Source organism: Salmo salar, chromosome ssa06, assembly GCF_905237065.1.
Source record: "Salmo salar chromosome ssa06, Ssal_v3.1, whole genome shotgun sequence".
Taxonomy (NCBI): Eukaryota; Metazoa; Chordata; class Actinopteri; order Salmoniformes; family Salmonidae; genus Salmo; species Salmo salar.
The window spans coordinates 8579293-8604267 of NC_059447.1; the positions used below are offsets into that span (position 1 = coordinate 8579293).

A 24975-nucleotide genomic window follows, 5' to 3' on the forward strand; every position below is an offset into this window, starting at 1 on the left:
GTTTAAGGTCAGAGTCAGTGGTAGGAGATACCATTCCACACTGTCTTCATGTTTAAGGTCAGTGGTAGGAGATACCATTCCACACTGTCTTCATGTTTAAGATCTGTGGTAGGAGATACCAATCCACACTGTCTTCATGTTTAAGGTCAGGGTCAGTGGTAGGAGATACCATTCCACACTGTCTTCATGTTTAAGGTCAGTGGTAGAAGATACCATTCCACACTGTCTTCATGTGTATGGTCAGTGGTAGGAGATACCATTCCACACTGTCTTCATGTTTAAGGTCAGAGTCAGTGGTAGGAGATACTATTCCACACTGTCTTCATGTTTAAGGTCAGTGGTAGGAGATAACATTCCACACTGTCTTCATGTTTAAGATCTGTGGTAGGAGATACCATTCCACACTGTCTTCATGTTTAAGGTCAGGGTCAGTGGTAGGAGATACCATTCCACACTGTCTTCATGTTTAAGGTCAGTGGTAGGAGATACCATTCCACACTGTCTTCATGTTTAAGATCTGTGGTAGGAGATACCATTCCACACTGTCTTCATGTTTAAGGTCAGGGTCAGTGGTAGGAGATACCATTCCACACTGTCTTCATGTTTAAGGTCAGTGGTAGAAGATACCATTCCACACTGTCTTCATGTGTATGGTCAGTGATAGGAGATACCATTCCACACTGTCTTCATGTTTAAGGTCAGTGGTAGAAGATACTATTCCACACTGTCTTCATGTTTAAGATCTGTGGTAGGAGATACCATTCCACACTGTCTTCATGTTTAAGGTCAGTGGTAGGAGATACCATTCCACACTGTCTTCATGTTTAAGGTCAGGGTCAGTGGTAGGAGATACCATTCCACACTGTCTTCATGTTTAAGGTCAGGGTCAGTGGTAGGAAATACCATTCCACACTGTCTTCATGTTTAAGGTCAGTGGTAGGAGATACCATTCCACACTGTCTTCTAGTTTAAGGTCAGTGGTAGGAGATAACATACCACACTGTCTTCTTGTTTAAGGTCAGTGGTAGGAGATACCATTCCACACTGTCTTCATGTTTAAGCTCAGTGGTAGGAGATACCATTCCACACTGTCTTCATGTTTAAGGTCAGGGTCAGTGGTAGGAGATACCATTCCACACTGTCTTCATGTTTAAGGTCAGTGGTAGGAGATACCATTCCACACTGTCTTCATGTTTAAGGTCTGTGGTAGGAGATACCATTCCACACTGTCTTCATGTTTAAGGTCAGGGTCAGTGGTAGGAGATACCATTCCACACTGTCTTCATGTTTAAGGTCAGTGGTAGGAGATACCATTCCACACTGTCTTCATGTTTAAGATCTGTGGTAGGAGATACCATTCCACACTGTCTTCATGTTTAAGGTTAGGGTCAGTGGTAGGAGATACCATTCCACACTGTCTTCATGTTTAAGGTCAGTGGTAGAAGATACTATTCCACACTGTCTTCATGTTTAAGATCTGTGGTAGGAGATACCATTCCACACTGTCTTCATGTTTAAGGTCAGTGGTAGGAGATACCATTCCACACTGTCTTCATGTTTAAGGTCAGGGTCAGTGGTAGGAAATACCATTCCACACTGTCTTCATGTTTAAGGTCAGTGGTAGGAGATACCATTCCACACTGTCTTCTTGTTTAAGGTCAGTGGTAGGAGATAACATACCACACTGTCTTCTTGTTTAAGGTCAGTGGTAGGAGATACCATTCCACACTGTCTTCATGTTTAAGCTCAGTGGTAGGAGATACCATTCCACACTGTCTTCATGTTTAAGGTCAGGTTCAGTGGTAGGAGATACCATTCCACACTGTCTTCATGTTTAAGGTCAGTGGTAGGAGATACCATTCCACACTGTCTTCATGTTTAAGATCTGTGGTAGGAGATACCATTCCACACTGTCTTCATGTTTAAGGTCAGGGTCAGTGGTAGGAGATACCATTCCACACTGTCTTCATGTTTAAGGTCAGTGGTAGGAGATACCATTCCACACTGTCTTCATGTTTAAGGTCAGGGTCAGTGGTAGGAGATACCATTCCACACTGTCTTCATGTTTAAGGTCAGGGTCAGTGGTAGGAAATACCATTCCACACTGTCTTCAAGTTTAAGGTCAGTGGTAGGAGATACCATTCCACACTGTCTTCTTGTTTAAGGTCAGTGGTAGGAGATAACATACCACACTGTCTTCTTGTTTAAGCTCAGTGATAGGAGATACCATTCCACACTGTCTTCATGTTTAAGGTCAGTGGTAGGAGATACCATTCCACACTGTCTTCATGTTTAAGATCTGTGGTATGAGATACCATTCCACACTGTCTTCATGTTTAAGGTCAGGGTCAGTGGTAGGAGATACCATTCCACACTGTCTTCATGTTTAAGGTCAGTGGTAGGAGATACCATTCCACACTGTCTTCATGTTTAAGGTCAGGGTCAGTGGTAGGAGATACCATTCCACACTGTCTTCATGTTTAAGGTCAGTGGTAGGAGATACCATTCCACACTGTCTTCATGTTTAAGGTCAGTGGTAGGAGATACCATTCCACACTGTCTTCTTGTTTAAGGTCAGTGGTAGGAGATACCATTCCACACTGTCTTCATGTTTAAGGTCAGTGGTAGGAGATACCATTCCACACTGTCTTCTTGTTTAAGGTCAGTGGTAGGAGATACCATTCCACACTGTCTTCATGTTTAAGGTCAGTGGTAGGAAATACCATTCCACACTGTCTTCATGTTTAAGGTCAGGGTCAGTGGTAGGAGAGACCATTCCACACTGTCTTCATGTTTAAGGTCAGTGGTAGGAGATAACATACCACACTGTCTTCTTGTTTAAGGTCAGTGGTAGGAGATACCATTCCACACTGTCTTCATGTTTAAGCTCAGTGGTAGGAGATACCATTCCACACTGTCTTCATGTTTAAGGTCAGGGTCAGTGGTAGGAGATACCATTCCACACTGTCTTCTTGTTTAAGGTCAGTGGTAGGAGATTACATTCCACGCTGTCTTCATGTTTAAGGTCAGAGTCAGTGGTAGGAGATACCATTCCACACTGTCTTCATGTTTAAGGTCAGGGTCAGTGGTAGGAGATACCATTCCACACTGTCTTCATGTTTAAGGTCAGTGGTAGGAGATACCATTCCACACTGTCTTCATGTTTAAGGTCAGGGTCAGTGGTAGGAGATACCATTCCACACTGTCTTCATGTTTAAGGTCAGGGTCAGTGGTAGGAGATACCATTCCACACTGTCTTCATGTTTAAGGTCAGGGTCAGTGGTAGGAGATACCATTCCACACTGTCTTCATGTTTAAGGTCAGGGTCAGTGGTAGGAGATACCATTCCACACCGTCTTCATGTTTAAGGTCAGTGGTAGAAGATACCATTCCACACTGTCTTCTTGTTTAAGGTCAGTGGTAGGAGATACCATTCCACACTGTCTTCATGTTTAAGGTCAGTGGTAGGAGATACCATTCCACACTGTCTTCTTGTTTAAGGTCAGTGGTAGGAGATACCATTCCACACTGTCTTCATGTTTAAGGTCAGTGGTAGGAGATAACATTCCACACTGTCTTCTTGTTTAAGGTCAGTAGTAGGAGATAACATTCCACACTGTCTTCTTGTTTAAGGTCAGTGGTAGGAGATACCATTCCACACTGTCTTCATGTTTAAGGTCAGGGTCAGTGGTAGGAGATACCATTCCACACTGTCTTCATGTTTAAGGTCAGGGTCAGCGGTAGGAGATACCATTCCACACTGTCTTCATGTTTAAGGTCAGGGTCAGTGGTAGGAAATACCATTCCACACTGTCTTCATGTTTAAGGTCAGTGGTAGGAGTTACCATTCCACACTGTCTTCTTGTTTAAGGTCAGTGGTAGGAGATAACATACCACACTGTCTTCTTGTTTAAGGTCAGTGGTAGGAGAAACCATTCCACACTGTCTTCATGTTTAAGCTCAGTGGTAGGAGATACCATTCCACACTGTCTTCATGTTTAAGGTCAGTGGTAGGAGATACCATTCCACACTGTCTTCTTGTTTAAGGTCAGTGGTAGGAGATACCATTCCACACTGTCTTCATGTTTAAGGTCAGTGGTAGGAGATACCATTCCACACTGTCTTCTTGTTTAAGGTCAGTGGTAGGAGATACCATTCCACACTGTCTTCATGTTTAAGGTCAGTGGTAGGAAATACCATTCCACACTGTCTTCATGTTTAAGGTCAGTGGTAGGAGATACCATTCCACACTGTCTTCATGTTTAAGGTCAGGGTCAGTGGTAGGAGAGACCATTCCACACTGTCTTCATGTTTAAGGTCAGTGGTAGGAGATACCATTCCACACTGTCTTCATGTTTAAGGTCAGTGGTAGGAGATACTATTCCACACTGTCTTCATGTTTAAGATCTGTGGTAGGAGATACCATTCCACACTGTCTTCCTGTTTAAGGTCAGTGGTAGGAGATACCATTCCACACTGTCTTCATGTTTAAGGTCAGGGTCAGTGGTAGGAGATACCATTCCACACTGTCTTCATGTTTAAGGTCAGGGTCAGTGGTAGGAGATACCATTCCACACTGTCTTCCTGTTTAAGGTCAGTGGTAGGAGATACCATTCCACACTGTCTTCATGTTTAAGGTCAGGGTCATTGGTAGGAGATACCATTCCACACTGTCTTCATGTTTAAGGTCAGGGTCAGTGGTAGGAGATACCATTCCACACTGTCTTCATGTTTAAGGTCAGTGGTAGGAGATAACATACCACACTGTCTTCTTGTTTAAGGTCAGTGGTAGGAGATACCATTCCACACTGTCTTCATGTTTAAGCTCAGTGGTAGGAGATACCATTCCACACTGTCTTCATGTTTAAGGTCAGGGTCAGTGGTAGGAGATACCATTCCACACTGTCTTCTTGTTTAAGGTCAGTGGTAGGAGATTACATTCCACGCTGTCTTCATGTTTAAGGTCAGAGTCAGTGGTAGGAAATACCATTCCACACTGTCTTCATGTTTAAGGTCAGGGTCAGTGGTAGGAGATACCATTCCACACTGTCTTCATGTTTAAGGTCAGTGGTAGGAGATACCATTCCACACTGTCTTCATGTTTAAGGTCAGGGTCAGTGGTAGGAGATACCATTCCACACTGTCTTCATGTTTAAGGTCAGGGTCAGTGGTAGGAGATACCATTCCACACTGTCTTCATGTTTAAGGTCAGGGTCAGTGGTAGGAGATACCATTCCACACTGTCTTCATGTTTAAGGTCAGGGTCAGTGGTAGGAGATACCATTCCACACCGTCTTCATGTTTAAGGTCAGTGGTAGAAGATACCATTCCACACTGTCTTCTTGTTTAAGGTCAGTGGTAGGAGATACCATTCCACACTGTCTTCATGTTTAAGGTCAGTGGTAGGAGATACCATTCCACACTGTCTTCTTGTTTAAGGTCAGTGGTAGGAGATACCATTCCACACTGTCTTCATGTTTAAGGTCAGTGGTAGGAGATAACATTCCACACTGTCTTCTTGTTTAAGGTCAGTGGTAGGAGATACCATTCCACACTGTCTTCATGTTTAAGGTCAGTGGTAGGAGATACCATTCCACACTGTCTTCATGTTTAAGGTCAGGGTCAGTGGTAGGAGATACCATTCCACACTGTCTTCATGTTTAAGGTCAGGGTCAGTGGTAGGAGATACCATTCCACACTGTCTTCATGTTTAAGGTCAGGGTCAGTGGTAGGAAATACCATTCCACACTGTCTTCATGTTTAAGGTCAGTGGTAGGAGTTACCATTCCACACTGTCTTCTTGTTTAATGTCAGTGGTAGGAGATAACATACCACACTGTCTTCTTGTTTAAGGTCAGTGGTAGGAGAAACCATTCCACACTGTCTTCATGTTTAAGCTCAGTGGTAGGACATACCATTCCACACTGTCTTCATGTTTAAGGTCAGGGTCAGTGGTAGGAGATACCATTCCACACTGTCTTCTTGTTTAAGGTCAGTGGTAGGAGATACCATTCCACGCTGTCTTCATGTTTAAGGTCAGAGTCAGTGGTAGGAGATACCATTCCACACTGTCTTCATGTTTAAGGTCAGGGTCAGTGGTAGGAGATACCATTCCACACTGTCTTCATGTTTAAGGTCAGTGGTAGGAGATACCATTCCACACTGTCTTCATGTTTAAGATCTGTGGTAGGAGATACCATTCCACACTGTCTTCATGTTTAAGGTCAGGGTCAGTGGTAGGAGATACCATTCCACACTGTCTTCATGTTTAAGGTCAGTGGTAGATGATACCATTCCACACTGTCTTCATGTGTATGGTCAGTGATAGGAGATACCATTCCACACTGTCTTCATGTTTAAGGTCAGTGGTAGAAGATACTATTCCACACTGTCTTCATGTTTAAGATCTGTGGTAGGAGATACCATTCCACACTGTCTTCATGTTTAAGGTCAGTGGTAGGAGATACCATTCCACACTGTCTTCATGTTTAAGGTCAGGGTCAGTGGTAGGAGATACCATTCCACACTGTCTTCTTGTTTAAGGTCAGTGGTAGGAGATACCATTCCACGCTGTCTTCATGTTTAAGGTCAGAGTCAGTGGTAGGAGATACCATTCCACACTGTCTTCATGTTTAAGATCTGTGGTATGAGATACCATTCCACACTGTCTTCATGTTTAAAGTCAGGGTCAGTGGTAGGAGATACCATTCCACACTGTCTTCATGTTTAAGGTCAGTGGTAGGAGATACCATTCCACACTGTCTTCATGTTTAAGGTCAGGGTCAGTGGTAGGAGATACCATTCCACACTGTCTTCATGTTTAAGGTCAGGGTCAGTGATAGGAGATACCATTCCACACTGTCTTCTTGTTTAAGGTCAGTGGTAGGAGATACCATTCCACACTGTCTTCTTGTTTAAGGTCAGTGGTAGGAGATACCATTCCACACTGTCTTCATGTTTAAGGTCAGTGGTAGGAGATACCATTCCACACTGTCTTCTTGTTTAAGGTCAGTGGTAGGAGATACCATTCCACACTGTCTTCATGTTTAAGGTCAGTGGTAGGAGATACCATTCCACACTGTCTTCATGTTTAAGGTCAGTGGTAGGAGATACCATTCCTCACTGTCTTCATGTTTAAGGTCAGTGGTAGGAGATACCATTCCACACTGTCTTCATGTTTAAGGTCAGGGTCAGTGGTAGGAGAGACCATTCCACACTGTCTTCATGTTTAAGGTCAGTGGTAGGAGATACCATTCCACACTGTCTTCATATTTAAGGTCAGTGGTAGGAGATACTATTCCACACTGTCTTCATGTTTAAGATCTGTGGTAGGAGATACCATTCCACACTGTCTTCATGTTTAAGGTCAGTGGTAGGAGATACCATTCCACACTGTCTTCATGTTTAAGGTCAGGGTCAGTGGTAGGAGATACCATTCCACACTGTCTTCATGTTTAAGGTCAGGGTCAGTGGTAGGAGATACCATTCCACACTGTCTTCATGTTTAAGGTCAGTGGTAGGAGATACCATTCCACACTGTCTTCTTGTTTAAGGTCAGTGGTAGGAGATAACATACCACACTGTCTTCTTGTTTAAGGTCAGTGGTAGGAGATACCATTCCACACTGTCTTCATGTTTAAGCTCAGTGGTAGGAGATACCATTCCACACTGTCTTCATGTTTAAGGTCAGGGTCAGTGGTAGGAGATACCATTCCACACTGTCTTCTTGTTTAAGGTCAGTGGTAGGAGATACCATTCCACGCTGTCTTCATGTTTAAGGTCAGAGTCAGTGGTAGGAGATACCATTCCACACTGTCTTCATGTTTAAGGTCAGGGTCAGTGGTAGGAGATACCATTCCTCACTGTCTTCATGTTTAAGGTCAGTGGTAGGAGATACCATTCCACACTGTCTTCATGTTTAAGGTCAGGGTCAGTGGTAGGAGAGACCATTCCACACTGTCTTCATGTTTAAGGTCAGTGGTAGGAGATACCATTCCACACTGTCTTCATGTTTAAGGTCAGGGTCAGTGGTAGGAGATACCATTCCACACTGTCTTCATGTTTAAGGTCTGTGGTAGGAGATACCATTCCACACTGTCTTCATGTTTAAGGTTAGGGTCAGTGTTATGAGATACCATACCACACTGTCTTCATGTTTAAGGTCAGGGTCAGTGGTAGGAGATACCATTCCACACTGTCTTTATGTTTAAGGTCAGGGTCAGTGGTAGTGGAGCAGGACATCAAATGAAAACACCCAAACGGAGACGGAGGAGGACAGATAGGAATCCATTACATTTTGTATGCTTTGTTTTACTGATTGTTCAATCATATTCAATAATTTAAACAAAGCATACAAAATTAATTTGATTCATATTTGTCCTCCTCTGTCTCCGTTTGGGTGTTTTCATTTGATGTCCTGCCCCATATATATATATATATATATATTACTAGTTTCTGTGTTTCATGTAAGCCTTGATGGTTTCCAACCTTACCTGCACACCTTTAAATGTTGTGTTGTTATGCAAACAAATACAACTAAACTAAAACTAAAATCTTTGAACGATGGTAGCCTGTACAGTACTTCATGTACTTCCAATAACCATTCACACTGTCTTCATGTATGTAGAGCATGTACCTCAATATGGAATATTGTATGAATTGAAGGTGAAATGACACTGCTACATACAGTACCAGTCAAAAGTTTGGAAACACCTACTCATTCAAGGGTTTTTGTTTATTTTTTACATTGTAGAATAATAGTGAAGATATCAAAACTATGAAATAACACATGGAATCATCTAGCACCATCACACCTCCTCCTCCATGCTTCACGGTGGGAACCACAGATGCGGAGATCATCCGTTCACCTACTCTGCGTCTCACAAAGACATGGCGGTTGGAACCAAAAATCTCAAATTTGGACTCATCAGACCAAAGGACAGATTTCCACCGGTCTAATGTCCATTACTTGTGTTTCTTGGCCCAAGCTAGTCTCTTATTATTATTGGTGTCCTTTAGTAGTGGTTTCTTTGCAGCAATTCGACCATGAAGGCCTGAGTCACACAGTCTCCTCTGAACAGTTGATGTTGAGATGTGTCTGTTACTTGGAACTATGTGAAGCATTTATTTGGGCTGCAATTTGAAGTGCAGTTAACTCTAATGAACTTATCCTCTGCAGTAGAGGTAACTCTGTGTCACGGCTGTCGTAGGAAGGAGCGGACCAAAGTGCAGCATGTGTGTCGTTCCACATTTTATTTACACTGTGAAACTATGCAATACATATAAATAAACTGAATAACAAAACAACAAACCGTGACGCAGAGGTGAAACATACATTAACTCAAAGACAATCTCCCACAAACCCAGGTGGAAAAAAACCTACTTAAGTATGATCTCCAATTAGAGACAACGAGGACCAGCTGCCTCTAATTGGAGATCATTCTAAACAAAACCCAACATAGAAATACAAAACTAGAACCTAACAACATAGAAAAACTAAACTAGAAACCCCCCCTTTCACACCCTGACCTACTCTACCATAGAAAATAACAGCTTTGTAAGGTCAGGACGTGACAGTACCCCTCAAAGGTGCGGACTCCAAACACACAAAAGAAAGGGAGGATTAGGGAGGGTGACAAATGTCTTTGGCGGCTCTGGTGCAGTAAGCAGAACCTTCTCATTCCGCGGATCCTCCAACAGTGGAGGCGGCTCCAGTTCGGGGCGTAACCCCCGCTTCGCCCGCTGATCCCTCTGCTTTTGTGCCACCGGACCGTGGATCGTCGTCGGAGGAACCGGACCGTGGATCGTCGTCGGAGGCTCTGTACTGGAGACCGCCGCTGGAGGTTCTGGGCTGCAGGCCGCCGCTGGAGGTTCTGGGATGCAGGCCGCCGCTGAAGACTCTGGGATGCAGGCCGCCGCTGAAGACTCTGGGCTGCAGGCCGCCGCTGAAGGGTCGGACTGCGGCCCGTCTCAGGGGGTTCCGGACTGTGGCCCGTCTCAGGAGGTTCCGGACTGTAAGGCCCGTCTCAGGAGGTTCCGGACTGTAGGCCGTCTCAGGAGGTTCCGGACTGTAGGCCGTCTCAGGAGGTTCCGGACTGTAGGCCGTCTCAGGAGATTCCTGACTACAAAACGTCGGCGGAAGCTCTGGAATGGGAACTGTCGCCGGAAGCTCTGGACTGGGAACTGTCGCCGGAAGCTCTGGACTGGGAACTGTCGCCGGAAGCTCTGGACTGGGAACTGTCGCCGGAAGCTCTGGACTGGGAATGAGCACTGGAGGCCTGATGCATGGTGCCAGACTAGTAACACGCACCTCAGGGCGAGTGCGGGAAGCAGGAACAGGACACCCCGGACTGTGCAGGCGCACTGGAGGCCTGATGCGTGGGGCTGGCACAGGTGGCGCCAGACTGGTGACACGCACCTCAGGGCAAGTGCGAGGAGCAGGAACAGGACACACAATCTCCCACAAACCCAGGTGGAAAGAAACCGTACTTATGTATGATCTCCAATTAGAGACAACGAGGACCTGCTGCATCTAATTTGAGATCATCCCAAACAAAACCAACATAGAAATACAAAACTAGAACCTGACAACATAGAAAAACTAAACTAGAAAACCCCCCTGTCACGCCCTGACCTACTCTACCATAGAAAATAACAGCTTTCTAAGGTCAGGACGTGACACTCTGGGTCTTGCTTTCCTGTGGCGGTCCTCATGAGAACCAGTTTCATCATAGCGCTTGATCGTTTCTGGGACTGCACTTGAAGAAACTTTAAAAGTTTTTGAAATGTTCCAGATTGACTGACCTTCATGTCTTAAAGTAATGATGGACTGTCATTTCTCTTTGCTTATTTGAGCTTTTACAACATTATTCCATATGTGTTATTTCAGTTTCTACAATGTAGAAAATAGTAAAAATAAAGATAAAACCCTGGAATGAGTAGATGTGTTTAAACTGTTGACTGGGACTGTAGATACATGTGTCTGACAGCTGGGGAGAAAAAGGTTAGGAAACGTAATCGTAAAGACAGCAGGAAAACAAACACGTGCACACACACACACACACACACACACACACACACACACACACACACACACACACACACACACACACACACACACACACACACACACAGGTTTTAACTAGCCTGCACTTTAGCTGACATGACATGGTAAAGTGGAAAACATCCTCATCATTACTTATTCATTGAACGTGTCATCCTCCTCCTCCTCCTCCTCCTCATCATCATCATCATGCTGTTGTACAGAGAGAGAGAGGGGGAGCGCGGGAGAGAGAGAAGGGGGAGCACGGGAGAGACGACGAGAGAGAGAGGAGAGTGAGAGAGAGCGGGAGAGGGAGAGAGAGAGAGGGGAGAGATGGGGGGAGAGAGAGAGAGAGAGAGAGAGAGGAGAGATGGAGATGGAGAGAGAGAGAGAGAGAGAGAGAGAGAGAGATAGGGGAGAGATGGAAAGAGAGAGAGAGATATAGAGATCAAGTTGGAGGTCTTTAGAAAGAGAACAAACAAAATGGTACTTACCACAACTGCTAGCAGTATAGGTGATCGTATGATCCACCAGTACTGCATGTTGATATTCTGCTCCCAGCACCTGTCAAACAGAGGAACACAACACTGAGGGGAACAGACAGCACCTCTCTTCCCCAGGGTTGTATTCTAGGGGCCCTGTATGCAAGGTTCAACATAACACTGAGGGGGACATACAGGGCCCAGTATACAAGGCCCAACACAACACAGAGGGGGACATACAGGGCCCAGTATACAAGGCTCAACACAATACAGAGGGTAACATACAGGGCCCAGTATACAAGGCTCAACACAACACAGAGGGTGCCCCCCCCCCCTTGGGTTGTGCCGTGGCGGAGATCTTTGTGGGCTATACTCGGCCTATACTCGTGGGCTATACTCGGCCTATACTCCAAGTTGGTGGTTGGAGACATCCCTCTAGTGGTGTGGGGGCTGTGCTTTGGCAAAGTGGGTGGGGTTATATCCTGCCTGTTTGGCCCTGTCCGGGGGTATCATCGGATGGGGCCACAGTGTCTTCTGATCCCTCCTGTCTCAGCCTCCAGTATTTATGCTGCAGTAGTTTATGTGTCGGGGGGCTAGGGTCAGTCTGTTACATCTGGAGTATTTCTCTTGTCTTATCCGGTGTCCTGTGTGAATTTAAATATGCTCTCTCTAATTCTCTCTTTCTCTCTTTCTTTCTCTCGGAGGACCTGATCCCTAGGACCATGCCTCAGGACTACCTGGCATGATGACTCCTTGCTGTCCCCAGTCCACCTGGCCGTGCTGCTGCTCCAGTTTCAACTGTTCTGCCTGCGGCTATGGAACCCTGACCTGTTCACCGGACGTGCTTGTTGCACCCTCGACAACTACTATGATTATTATTATTTGACCATGCTGGTCATTTATGAACATTTTAACATCTTGACCATGTTCTGTTATAATATCCACCCGGCACAGCCAGAAGAGGACTGGCCACCCCTCTCTAGGTTTCTTCCTAGGTTTTTGGCCTTTCTAGGGAGTTTTTCCTAGGGAGTTTTTCCTAGCCACCGTGCTTCTTTCACATGCATTGCTTGCTGTTTGGGGTTTTAGGCTGGGTTTTTGTACAGCACTTTGAGATATCAGCTGATGTACGAAGGGCTATATAAATACATTTGATGTGATTTGACATACAGGGCACAGTATACAAGGCTCCACACAACACAGAGGGGGACATACAGGGCCCAATATACAAGGCTCAACACAACACAGAGGGGAACATACAGGGCCCAGTATACAAGGCTCAACACAACACAGAGGGTAACATACAGGGCCCAGTATACAAGGCTCAACACAACACAGAGGGTAACATACAGGGCCCATTATACAAGGCTCAACACAACACAGAGAGTAACATACAGGGCCCAGTATACAAGGCTCAACACAACACAGAGGGGGACATACAGGGCCCAGTATACAAGGCTCAAACTACTTCTACACTTGTTCTACACTAAAGTTTCACACACTTCTTAGTTGAGCAAAGGACAGTTCTATGCCAGTGTTACAGTAGTGTTGGTAAGGCAGTGACAGGGAGGCAGGACAGCAGACAGGTAGGTAGTAGGTATGTAGTAGTAGTCGCAGCAGCAGCAGCACTAGTAGTAGCAGTAGTAGCAGTAGCAATAGCAGTAGTAGTAGTAGTAGTAGTAGTAGTAGTAGTAACAGTATTAGTAGTAGTAGTATTAGTAGTAGTAGTAGTTGTAGCGGTAGTAGTAGTAGCAGCAGTAGCAGTAGTAGAAGTAGTAACAGTATTAGTAATGGTAGTAGTAGTAGTAGTAGTATTAGTAGTAGTAGTGTTAGTAGTAGCAATAGTAGTAGTAGCAGTAGTAGTAGTAGTTGTAGCGGTAGTAGTAGCAGCAGTAGCAGTAGTAGAAGTAGTAACAGTATTAGTAATGGTAGTAGTAGTAGTAGTAGTATTAGTAGTAGTAGTGTTAGTAGTAGCAATAGTAGTAGTAGCAGTAGTAGTCATAGTAGTAGTAGTAGCAGCAGCAGCAGCAGTAGTAGCAGTAGCAGTAGTAGTATTAGTAGTAGTAGTGTTAGTAGTAGCAATAGTAGTAGTATTAGTAGTAGTAAAAATATTGTTATTATCATTAGCAGAAGTAGTAGTAGTAGCAGTAGCAGCAGTAGTAGTAGCAGTAGTAGTAGTATTGGTAGTAGTAGTAGTAGTAGCAGTAGTAGTAGTAGCAGTAGCATTAGTAGTAGCGGTAGTGGTAGTAGTAGTAGTAGTAACAGTAGCAGTAGTAGTAGTAGTAGTAGAAAGAAAGACAACACCACTTCCTCATTTTAAATAGTTGTAAACGTGAGGTTATCGGGGCTCTTACTGGTCTGAGAGCTGTAGATAAAACTGTTGTCTCTCCAGGGACGATGGAAAGGGACACAGAAGAGAACCAAGTCTCTTTATATAGGTCTTGCTGTATGTAAATACATAAGGTGTCAACAGTACGGCTATAGTCCAGCACTCTACTCCTACCTACTATGTTCTCTATGAGGAGTATGAAGTAGGGTACTATAGTACAGTAACCCTAAGAGAATATATAGTAGGGTACTATAATACAGTAGTCCTAAGAGAATATATAATAAGGTACTATAGTACAGTAACCCTAAGAGAGTATATAGTAGGGTACTATAGTATAGTAGTCCTAAGAGAGAGTATGCAGTAGGGTATTATAGTACAGTAGAGAGTGTATATAGTAGGGTACTATAGTACAGTAGTCCTAAGAGAGTATGCAGTAGGGTACTATAGTACAGTAGTCCTAAGAGAGAGTATGCAGTAGGGTACTATAGTATAGTAGTCCTAAGAGAGAGTATGCAGTAGGATACTATAGTACAGTAGTCCTAAGAGAGAGTATGCAGTAGGGTATTATAGTACAGTAGTCCTAAGAGAGAGTATGCAGTAGGGTACTATAGTACAGTAGTCCTAAGAGAGTATGCAGTAGGGTACTATAGCACAGTACTCCTAAGAGAGAGTATGCAGTAGGGTACTATAGTACAGTAACCCTATGAGAGAGTATGCAGTAGGGTATTATAGTACAGTAGAGAGTATGCAGTAGGGTACTAAAGTCCCGTAGAGAGTAGAGAATGGAGAGGTTGGACTCTGAATAAAAGATTAAGGACAGTAAGAGACAGTTTATATTCTTGGGGATGTTCTCCTGTCCTCTGAGTATAATCATCTCTGTTCTAAGTGATAGAAGCGTAAGTTCCATTACACATCACAGGAGGTTTCCTGGTTTATTAACCCGCCTGTGTTAAAAACAGACATTCCAGTCAAACGCTAAATGTTTTAGGTCCCAGCTATTGACTATAGTCTTCTGCTAAATTGACCAAGATCCTCCAAGGAACACTGCAGGGATTTTCACTTGGAGAGAGCAGGCTGTCTGACCTCTCTATTCCTTGTCTCTAAAAGTGTTGGAGGTGTCATTAGTCCTGCATCATTGCATCGCCAGTAGTACTAGTCAGAACTGGTTTGAACTAGAGGTTAAATCACCAATAGTACTAGTCAGAACTGGTTTGAACCAGTAGCACTAGTCAGAACTGGTTTGAACTAGAAGTTATACCACCACTAGTACTAGTCAGAACTGGTTTGAACTAGAAGTTATTTTGTTTATTTGTATCATAATTTCTCTCCTTTCTCCTGTCATAGAAATTGGGTCAGGGAAACATAGGTGAGGGAGAGAGAGAGTGACACACGTTTGAAGGCACTCATACACCGGGCAGGCACACACTCACGCATGCAGGCACTCACACACTCATGGAGGCAATCACTCACTCATGCAGGCATTCACTCACTAATGCAAGCACTCACTCACACACGCATGCAGGCACATTGAGAACTTACTCCTCATTTTCATACAGGTATTTCACCATCACCCAGGGCACCAGGAAGATGAGCGGGGCACCTGCAGAGAGAATCACATTAAACACACCAAGACAAAAACTCATAGACTACCTAACCCTGAGACTGACTATATCTCTCATATCTCTACTACCCAACCCTGAGGGTGACTATATCTATAATATCTCTACTCCCTAACCCTGAGGGTGACTATATCTATAATATCTCTACTACCCAACCCTGAGGGTGACTATATCTATAATATCTCTACTACCTAACCCTGTGACTGACTATATCGCTCATATCTCTACTACCTAACCCTGAGACTGACTATATCTCTCATATCTCTACTACCCAACCCTGAGGGTGACTATATCTCTCATATCTCTACTTCCTAACCCTGAGACTGACTATATCTCTCATATCTCTACTACCTAACCCTGACCTGAGACTGACTATATCTATAATATCTCTACTACCTAACCCTGAGACTGACTATATCTCTCATATCTCTACTCCCTAACCCTGACCTGAGACTGACTATATCTATAATATCTCTACTACCTAACCCTGAGACTGACTATATATATAATATCTCTACTACCTAACCCTGAGACTGACTATATCTCTAATATCTCTACTACCTAACCCTGAGACTGACTATATCTATAATATCTCTCCTTCCTAACCCTGAGACTGACTATATCAATAATATCTCTACTTCCTAACCCTGAGACTGACTATATCTATAATAGATCTACTCAGGTGTCTGGCTACCAAACAGATTACCAAATGCTCTGTCTTCTGGTATATAATGTGTTGCTATGCTGCGACAAATACACAACCTCCACCCCTCTCCTCCCCTTTCCCCTCCTCCCCCTCCTCCCCCTCCTCACCCCAGCCGATACACAGGTAGATGTTGAAGTAGTTTCTCTCAGTGAACACGGTGATGACCAGCAGGTTGTGGAGGTAGATGCCTTCCACCAGCAGCCAATAGCTGTTAGCCATGATACTGTATTGCATCATCACCACGGCGATACGACACCCCACCGCCGTCTACAGGACACAACACAAAAAGACGTTTCATGACTTAACAAAGCCCTTATAATCCTCCAGTATGGCTAAACAATGCTTATAATTATAATCAAACCCTTATAATCCTGGTCAACTCAACTCAACACTCCCACCTTGTTGTTGACCTGCCACTTTACCTCACCCTGGTCCTTTCAACCCAACACTCCAACCTTGTTGTTAACCTGCCACTTTACCTCACCCTGGTCAACTCAACCCAACACTCCCACCTTGTTGTTGACCTGCCACTTTACCTCACCCTGGTCCTTTCAACCCAACACTCCAACCTTGTTGTTAACCTGCCACTTTACCTCACCCTGGTCAACTCAACCCAACACTCCAACCTTGTTGTTAACCTGCCACTTTACCTCACCCTGGTCAACTCAACCCAACACTCCCACCTTGTTGTTGACCTGCCACTTTACCTCACCCTGGTCCTTTCAACCCAACACTCCCACCTTGTTGTTGACCTGCCACTTTACCTCACCCTGGTCCTTTCAACCCAACACTCCCACCTTGTTGTCAACCTGCCACTTTACCTCACCCTGGTCAACTCAACCCAACACTCCCACCTTTTTGTTGACCTGCCACTTTACCTCACCCTGGTCCTTTCAACCCAACACTCCAACCTTGTTGTTAACCTGCCACTTTACCTCACCCTGGTCAACTCAACCCAACACTCCCACCTTGTTGTTTACCTGCCACTTTACCTCACCCTGGTCAACTCAACCCAACACTCCCACCTTGTTATTGACCTGCCACTTTACCTCACCCTGGTCCTTTCAACCCAACACTCCCACCTTGTTGTTAACTTGCCACTTTACCTCACCCTGGTCAACTCAACCCAACTGTTAGAGCCGATTTGGACATATTTGTATAAAAGACAGAACATTCAGAGCTCCATGTATATTTGTGTAAATATGAATGTATATGATAAAATATTAGGTACGTACCTTTATGATTTATATTTACCTGATTGAGATGTATTCATTTGTTGTTAGTGTAACTTAGTTTTTGTCCCCCCCTCTTGCCCATTCATTATACTGCGGTAAGTGTGTTAGGATAAAGGCAGGTAGTTGGGCCTTCAGGGGGAGGAGTCCTTGCTAGACGCGGGAGCGGTATAGTTTTTTGACCATACAGACATACAGACAGGTCATATTGTGTATTTTCCATATCAAGTAATCTATGTTTTAAGTTGATTGGATAATCATTTTCCTGTTAGATATAAGAAGAATAAACATTTTTGTTGCACCATATCCCTGGATCACATTGAATGTTTGGCTTTTTGGAAACCTTGAGTGTGGACTGTATGCGTACCAAATAACCCCGCTTCAGGCTTGGGCAGTGGCTATGGTAAAGAGGAAAGGAAGCCACTACAATCAAGTCAAAAAACTCTGTGAAGGATTGCTATCGGAAGGAAATCTCCAGTTTCGGACACACACTGGATATTGTTCTATTTGTACGTGCATTCGTACCATAAGGACAGCTCGTTTGGAAGGACTTGAACTCCTAGAATTCGCCAGCCGTGAGTAACCACTGCGAATGAATGAGCTGCCCTGTTCAATGCGATCGTTTGATCATGCATATTATGGAAGCGCAAATGTGCTTATAATTGGAATGTTTGATAAACTTGGGAATGGAATTCAAAACACAGCGCTGTGAAAACAATTAAGTTTAAGTTTGGGAAACACTGAGATCCTATGCACAATGTAACCTAATCATATGTCTAATATTTGGCCTAACGTGGAAATGCAATGCATCCACGCAACGAATGATACTGCGTGTTCAAACTTCATTAAAGGGACAAAACGTATAAAGGGATGAAATGTTTAAAACGCAACTAAAATGCCGAACTTGCACATGTTCAATTCAAAATGGGTCAATATGCTGAAATGGATGACTGTGTTTTAAAGCATTAAAGGAGGTCTAAAGGGGCATTACGTTTAACAATCAAACCAACAACTGTGTCATTGTAAATTGAGTGAACTAAAAGTGAATGATGGAGGATGAAATCCCAAATAAGACTCCACTGGAGAGGGCAGAGGAGCATTTAAATTCACTCTATGCAGCCCGGAGAGGCAAACTTGGAGCGTGTACACGCAAAATGAATGAAATAAAAGTCCTTCTTGTTGATGGAGGAAACATTGAAACTGAATGAGAGTCTTGAAGCATTTGATGCTGTTCTCAATGACTTTAACCTGTTAGGGCTAGGGGGCAGTATTTGCATGGCTGGATTAAAAAAATGTACCCGATTTAATCTGGTTACTAATCCTACCCAGTAACTAGAATATGCATATACTTATTATATATGGATAGAAAACACTCTAAAGTTTCTAAAACTGTTTGAATGGTGTCTGTGAGTATAACAGAACTCATTTGGCAGGCAAAACCCTGAGACATTTTCTGACAGGAAGTGGATACCTGATGTGTTGTATTATCCTTTAAACCTATCCCATTGAAAAACACAGGGGCTGAGGAATATTTTGGCACTTCCTATTGCTTCCACTAGATGTCACCAGCCTTTACAAAGTGTTTTGAGTCTTCTGGAGGGAGATCTGACCGAACAAGAGCCATGGAACGATGATGGCCCATTAGACACCTGGCGCGAGTTCATGTTGGGTACCCTCGTTCCAATACGTTATAAAAGAGTATGCATTCGTCCACCTTGAATATTATTCATGTTCTGGTTAAAAAAGGCCCTAATGATTTATGCTATACAACGTTTGACATGTTTGAACGAACGTAAATATATTTTTTTCCCCTCGTTCATGACGAGAAGTCCGGCTGGCTTAGATCATGTGCTAACAAGACGGAGATTTTTGGACATAAATGATGAGCTTTTTTGAACAAAACTACATTCGTTATGGACCTGTGATACCTGGAAGTGACATCTGATGAAGAGAATCAAAGGTAATGGATTATTTACATAGTATTTTCGATTTTAGATCTCCCCAACATGACGTCTAGTCTGTATCGCAACGCCGTATTTTTCTGGGCGCAGTGCTCAGATTATTGCAAAGTGTGATTTCCCAGTAAGGTTATTTTTAAATCTGGCAAGTTGATTGCATTCAAGAGATGTAAATCTATAATTCTTTAAATGACAATATAATATTTTACCAATGTTTTCTAATTTTAATGATTTAATTTGTGGTGTTGACTTGACTGCCGGTTATTGGAGGGAAACGATTTCCTCAACATCAATGCCATAGTAAAACGCTGTTTTTGGATATAAATATGAACTTGATAGAACTAAAAATGCATGCATTGTCTAACATAATGTCCTAGGAGTGTCATCTGATGGAGATTGTAAAAGGTTAGTGCATCATTTTAGCTGGTTTTATGGTTTTGGTGACCCTGTCTTTGAATTGACAAAACATTACACACAACTCTTGTAAATGTACTGTCCTAACATACTCTAAATTTATGCTTTCGCCGTAAAACCTTTTTGAAATCGTAAAACGTGGTTAGATTAAGGAGATGTTTATCTTTCAAAGGGTGTAAAATAGTTGTATGTTTGAAAAATTTGAATTTTGACATTTATTTGGATTCAAATTTGCCGCTCTTGAAATGCACCTGCTGTTGATGGAGTGCACCACGGGGGGGACGCTAGCGTCCCACCTAGCCCATAGAGGTTAAGAATGCTCATGAATCTGTGCTAGAGCTGGTCACAGAGGAGGAACAGGACCAGGAGAGCATGAACTATTATCAACCAAGAATGACAACTTATGAACATTTCCTGAAAGAGGTGGAAATATGGAAAAAAGCTGAAGTTGAGCCACAAACGCTCATTGAACCACACGACAGCATTTCCAATGTGTCAAAAACTTCAAGTAAAACAAAGTATTCTAAGACGGCTTCCTCAGTGTCCTCTGCACGCCTAAAAGCTGAGGCAGAACGAGCAGCTCTACTAGCTCGCCAAGCATCATTACAGGACAAGCATACACTGGAACTGGAGAAAGCTCAACTGGAACAACAGAAAGCTCAACTGAATGTTAGGATGGAGAAAATGGCCCTGGAAATGGACATAGCAGCATATAATGCCAAACTGAAGGTCCTGGAGAGTGTTGAGTCAACTTCTCAATCCCATGCTGTGGCAGCCCATTTACTAAGCCAAGAAGATGGAATGAACTCTTATTTTGAGAACCATGTACCTGAGGTCTATGAGGAACCTGAACCATCACCTGTTGAGTTTGCTGCATTAGCTGCAGTTCCAAAGACCCCACTACAAAGGGTTTTACAACAACCGACAACAAAGCCATCAAAACCTATTCAGAAAACAGTCATGAACCACACCCTTCAGCAGCCAACAGCAAGGTCTAGCAATCAACACAGAATCAACACTGCGGGTATCAGCGATAATGCCAGCCATGATAACCTCTCTACTGTCATGCAAAGGCAGAATGAAATTGCTGACCTCCTTGTACTACAGCACAAACAGGCCACACTCCCTGTTAGGAAGATACCTATGTTTGACGGTGATCCTCTAAACTTTAGGCCATTCATGCGTGCATTTGAACATGGTATAGAAGATAAGACAAGCAGTCACCAGGATAGGCTCTATTACCTGGAACAGTACACCACTGGTCAGCCCAAGGATCTGGTACGTAGTTGTCTGCATATGGAAGCCAGAAGAGGCTATGCAGAGGCTAAGAGGTTGTTAACCTGTTATGGCTAGGGGGCAGTATTTTTCACGGCTGGATAAAAAACGTACCTGATTTAATCTGGTTACTACTCCTGCCCAGTAACTAGAATATGCATATAATTATTGGCTTTGGATAGAAAACACCCTAAAGTTTCTAAAACTGTTTGAATGGTGTCTGTGAGTATAACAGAACTCATATGGCAGGCAAAAACCTGAGAAGATTTCATGCAGGAAGTGGCCTGTCTGACAAGGTGTCGTTCATCTTGTCTCTGTTTATTGAAGAGTGAGGATCTTAGCTGTCCCGTGACACTTCCTACGGCTGCCATAGGTTCTCAGAAGGCGGCAAAAACCTGAATTGTTCCTTTGCAGGCTCTGGCTGAAAAAAAAGTAGCGCGTTTGGGTGGCTGGTTACAGTACTGTGAGACTCAGGCTCGTGCCCGCGTCGACCGAAAGCTTTGTTTCTTTCCTCTGTTTAGCTAAATGGACATTCCCGGTCGGAATATTATCGCTTTTTTACGAGAAAAATGGCATAAAAATGGATTTTAAACAGCGGTTGACATGCTTCGAAGTACGGTAATGGAATATTTAGATTTTTTTTGTCACGAATTGCGCCATGCGTGCGACCCTTCTTTACCATTCGGATAGTGTCTGGGACGCACGAACAAAACGCCGCTATTCGGATATAACGATGGATTATTTTGGACCAAACCAACATTTGTTATTGAAGTAGCAGTCCTGGGAGTGCATTCTGACGAAGACAACAAAAGGTAATCAAACTTTTATAATAGTAAATCTGATATTGGTGAGTGCTAAACTTGCCGGGTGTCTAAATAGCTAGCCCGTGATGCCTGGGCTATGTACTTAGAATATTGCAAAATGTGCTTTCACCAAAAAGCTATTTTAAAATCGGACATATCGAGTGCATAGAGGAGTTCTGTATCTATAATTCTTAAAATAATTGTTATGCTTTTTGTGAACGTTTATCATGAGTAATTTAGTAAATTGTTATGAAATTCCCCGGAAGTATGCTAGTTCTGAACGTCACATGCTAATGTGAAAAGCTGTTTTTTGATATAAATATGAACTTGATTGAACAAAACATGCATGTATTGTATAACATAATGTCCTAGGTGTGTCATCTGATGAAGATCATCAAAGGTTAGTGCTGCATTTAGCTGTCTTCTGGGTTTTTGTGACATTATATGCTAGCTTGAAAAATGGGTGTCTGATTATTTCTGGCTTGGTACTCTGCTGACATAATCTAATGTTTTGCTTTCGCTGTAAAGCCTTTTTGAAATCGGACAGAGTGGTTAGATAAAGGAGAATCTTGTCTTTAAAATGCTGTGAAATAGTCATATGTTTGAAAAATTTAAGTTTTTGTATTTTTGAGGAATTTGTCATTCGCGCCACGCCTATCATTGGATATTGGAGCAGGTGTTCCGCTAGCGGAACGTCTAGATGTAAGAGGTTAAAGGAACACTTTGGCAATGAAATCAAAGTCACCACTGCTTACATGGAAAAAGCTTGGAACTGGACAAACATCAAACCGGATGATGGAAAGGGACTGGGTGGCTATGCACTCTATCTTAGAGGTTGCTGTAACGCTATGCAAGACCTACAGAACATGGAAGAGCTTAATCGTCCCTCCAACATAAAGTTGATCATGTCAAAACTTCCCTACAAACTAAGGGAAAAATGGAGGTCTGCGGCATGTGATATTTTAGAGAGAAGACACCTGAGGGCCCAGTTCAGTGACCTTGTGAGGTTCATGGAAAAACAGGCCAAAATACTGCAGGATCCATTGTATGGAGATATTCAAGATCCCCTGTCCAACAAAAAGTTTTTAAAAACCAGAACAGAAGCTGACTTTAAACAGCAGTTCCAAGAGTAGGGGAAGCAGCAATGCCACTGCAGTAGCTGTAGTGGCAGATTGTTCTTTTAGAGGTTTTTCAGAGTCAAAAACATTAAAAGTAAAGAGACCAGGCACCTACCCTTCTGACGCTCCCAGTACCTCATGCGTATTTTGTGCTGGAGAGCATTTATTGGTCGACTGCCAACAGGTGAAGGCACAGCCACACGAATCCAAGGTTGAGTTTCTGAGATCAAAATGCCTTTGTTTTGGCTGTTTGATGAGAGGACACTTAAGCAAAGAATGTAAAAGAAGGATGACCTGTCAGAGCTGTCAAAGAAAGCACCCCACTATCCTGCACATTGAAGGAAGAGAGAGATTTAGATCTCAAAAGGCAGATATGAGTGGTGTAGCAGTAAAGCGGGAGGAGACTGTCAGCAGTGCTCTTGTCTCACTGGAAGCTGGTGAAGATACCGGGGCCGGTACAGATTGTGCACTTGCAATTGTGCCAGTTCAAGTAAAGGTGGCAAATGGAAGCAAGTCTGTGTTAACCTATGCATTTCTCGATTCTGGTAGCTCGGCAACATTTTGTACGGAGAGACTCATGAGGCAGCTGAATGCTAAATGCAGTGAGACTGAAATTCTGCTACGCACAATGGGGCAGGACAGTCCTACCAAGAGCTTTGAGATATCTGGATTAGAGATTAAAAACGTGGAAGGCAACACATTTCTTGCATTACCAAAGGTCTACACCCAAAATAAGATCCCAGTGACGAGAGAACATTCCCACTCAGAAAGATCACAAAAGGTGGCCATACCTGAAAGAGGTTCAGTTGAAGGAAATCGATGCCGACGTCGAACTCCTGATTGGCGTAAATGCTCCAAAGGCAATGGAACCCTGGCAAATCATAAATAGCCAAGGCAACGGACCGTATGCAGTGAAAACCATCTTTGGATGGGTGATGAACGGTCCTCTTAACAATTGTACCATGGCAGAGGAATCTGGATGTCCTACGGTGATGGCCAATCGTATCTCAATGGCCGACCTGGGGGTTCTTCTTGTAAATCAATACAACCATGACTTCCCTGAGAGAGAGAGTATGAAGAGAAAAGTGAGATGTCAGCTGAGGATCGTAAGTTTATGGAGATAGTATCAAGCTCCATAACCCTCAAAGACCGTCACTACTACTTACTGTTGCCCTTTCGCAACAAACAGGTAGTCCTGCCGAACAATCGTGACGTGGCAAAGCAGCGGGCTCTAAATATCATCAGGAAGTTTAAAAAGGATGAAGGTTATGCTGCAGAGTACAAAGGCTTCATGGAAGAGATGATAACAAAAGGTTATGCCGAGAAGGTACCACAAGAACAGCTTCTCAGAAAGAAAGGCAAGGTATGGTACATACCACACTATGGCGTTCACCATAAGCGCAAAGGAACAATACGAGTGGTGTTTGACTGTTCATCATCCTATAAAGGTACATCTCTTAACCTGTTATGGCTAGGGGGCAGTATTTTCACAGCCGGATAAAAAACATACCTGATTTTAATCTGATTATTACTCCTGCCCAGAAACTAGAATATGCATATAATTATTAGCTTTGGATAGAAAACACTCCAAGGTTTCTAAAACTGTTTGAATGGTGTCTGTGAGTATAACAGAACTCATTTGGCAGGCCAAAACCTGAGAAGATTCCATGCAGGAAGTGCCCTGTCTGACAATTTCTTGCCCTTCTTGATTATCTCTATCCATTACAGAGGATCTCTGCTGTTACGTGACACTTCCTACGGCTCCCATGGGCTCTCAGAAGGCGGCAAAAAGCTGAATCGTGGCTTTGCAGGCTCTGGCTGAAAAAAAGTAGCGCGTTTGGGTAGTGGCTGGTTACAGTACTGTGAGACTCAGGCTCGTGCCAGCGTCGACAGAATGCTTTGTTTTCTTTCGTCTGTTTACCTAAACGCAGATTCCCGGTCGGAATATTATCGCTTTTTTACGAGAAAAATGGCATAAAAATTGATTTTAAACAGCGGTTG

At 43.4% G+C, this 24975-nt stretch overlaps 1 protein-coding gene across 2 annotated transcripts in view; it reads right to left on the reverse strand.

Annotated features, from left to right (window-relative positions):
* Positions 1-24975, reverse strand: part of LOC106594483 (glucagon receptor) — a 293979-nt gene that overhangs the window by 36804 nt on the left and 232200 nt on the right. For both annotated transcript variants that reach the window (XM_045719695.1, XM_045719694.1), the window contains exons 8-10: positions 16282-16441; positions 15389-15449; positions 11536-11605 (exon numbers count right to left, since the gene is read on the reverse strand). In XM_045719695.1, coding sequence (XP_045575651.1) covers positions 11536-11605; positions 15389-15449; positions 16282-16441 — 291 coding nt within the window. The remainder of the gene's footprint in view (positions 1-11535; positions 11606-15388; positions 15450-16281; positions 16442-24975) is intronic.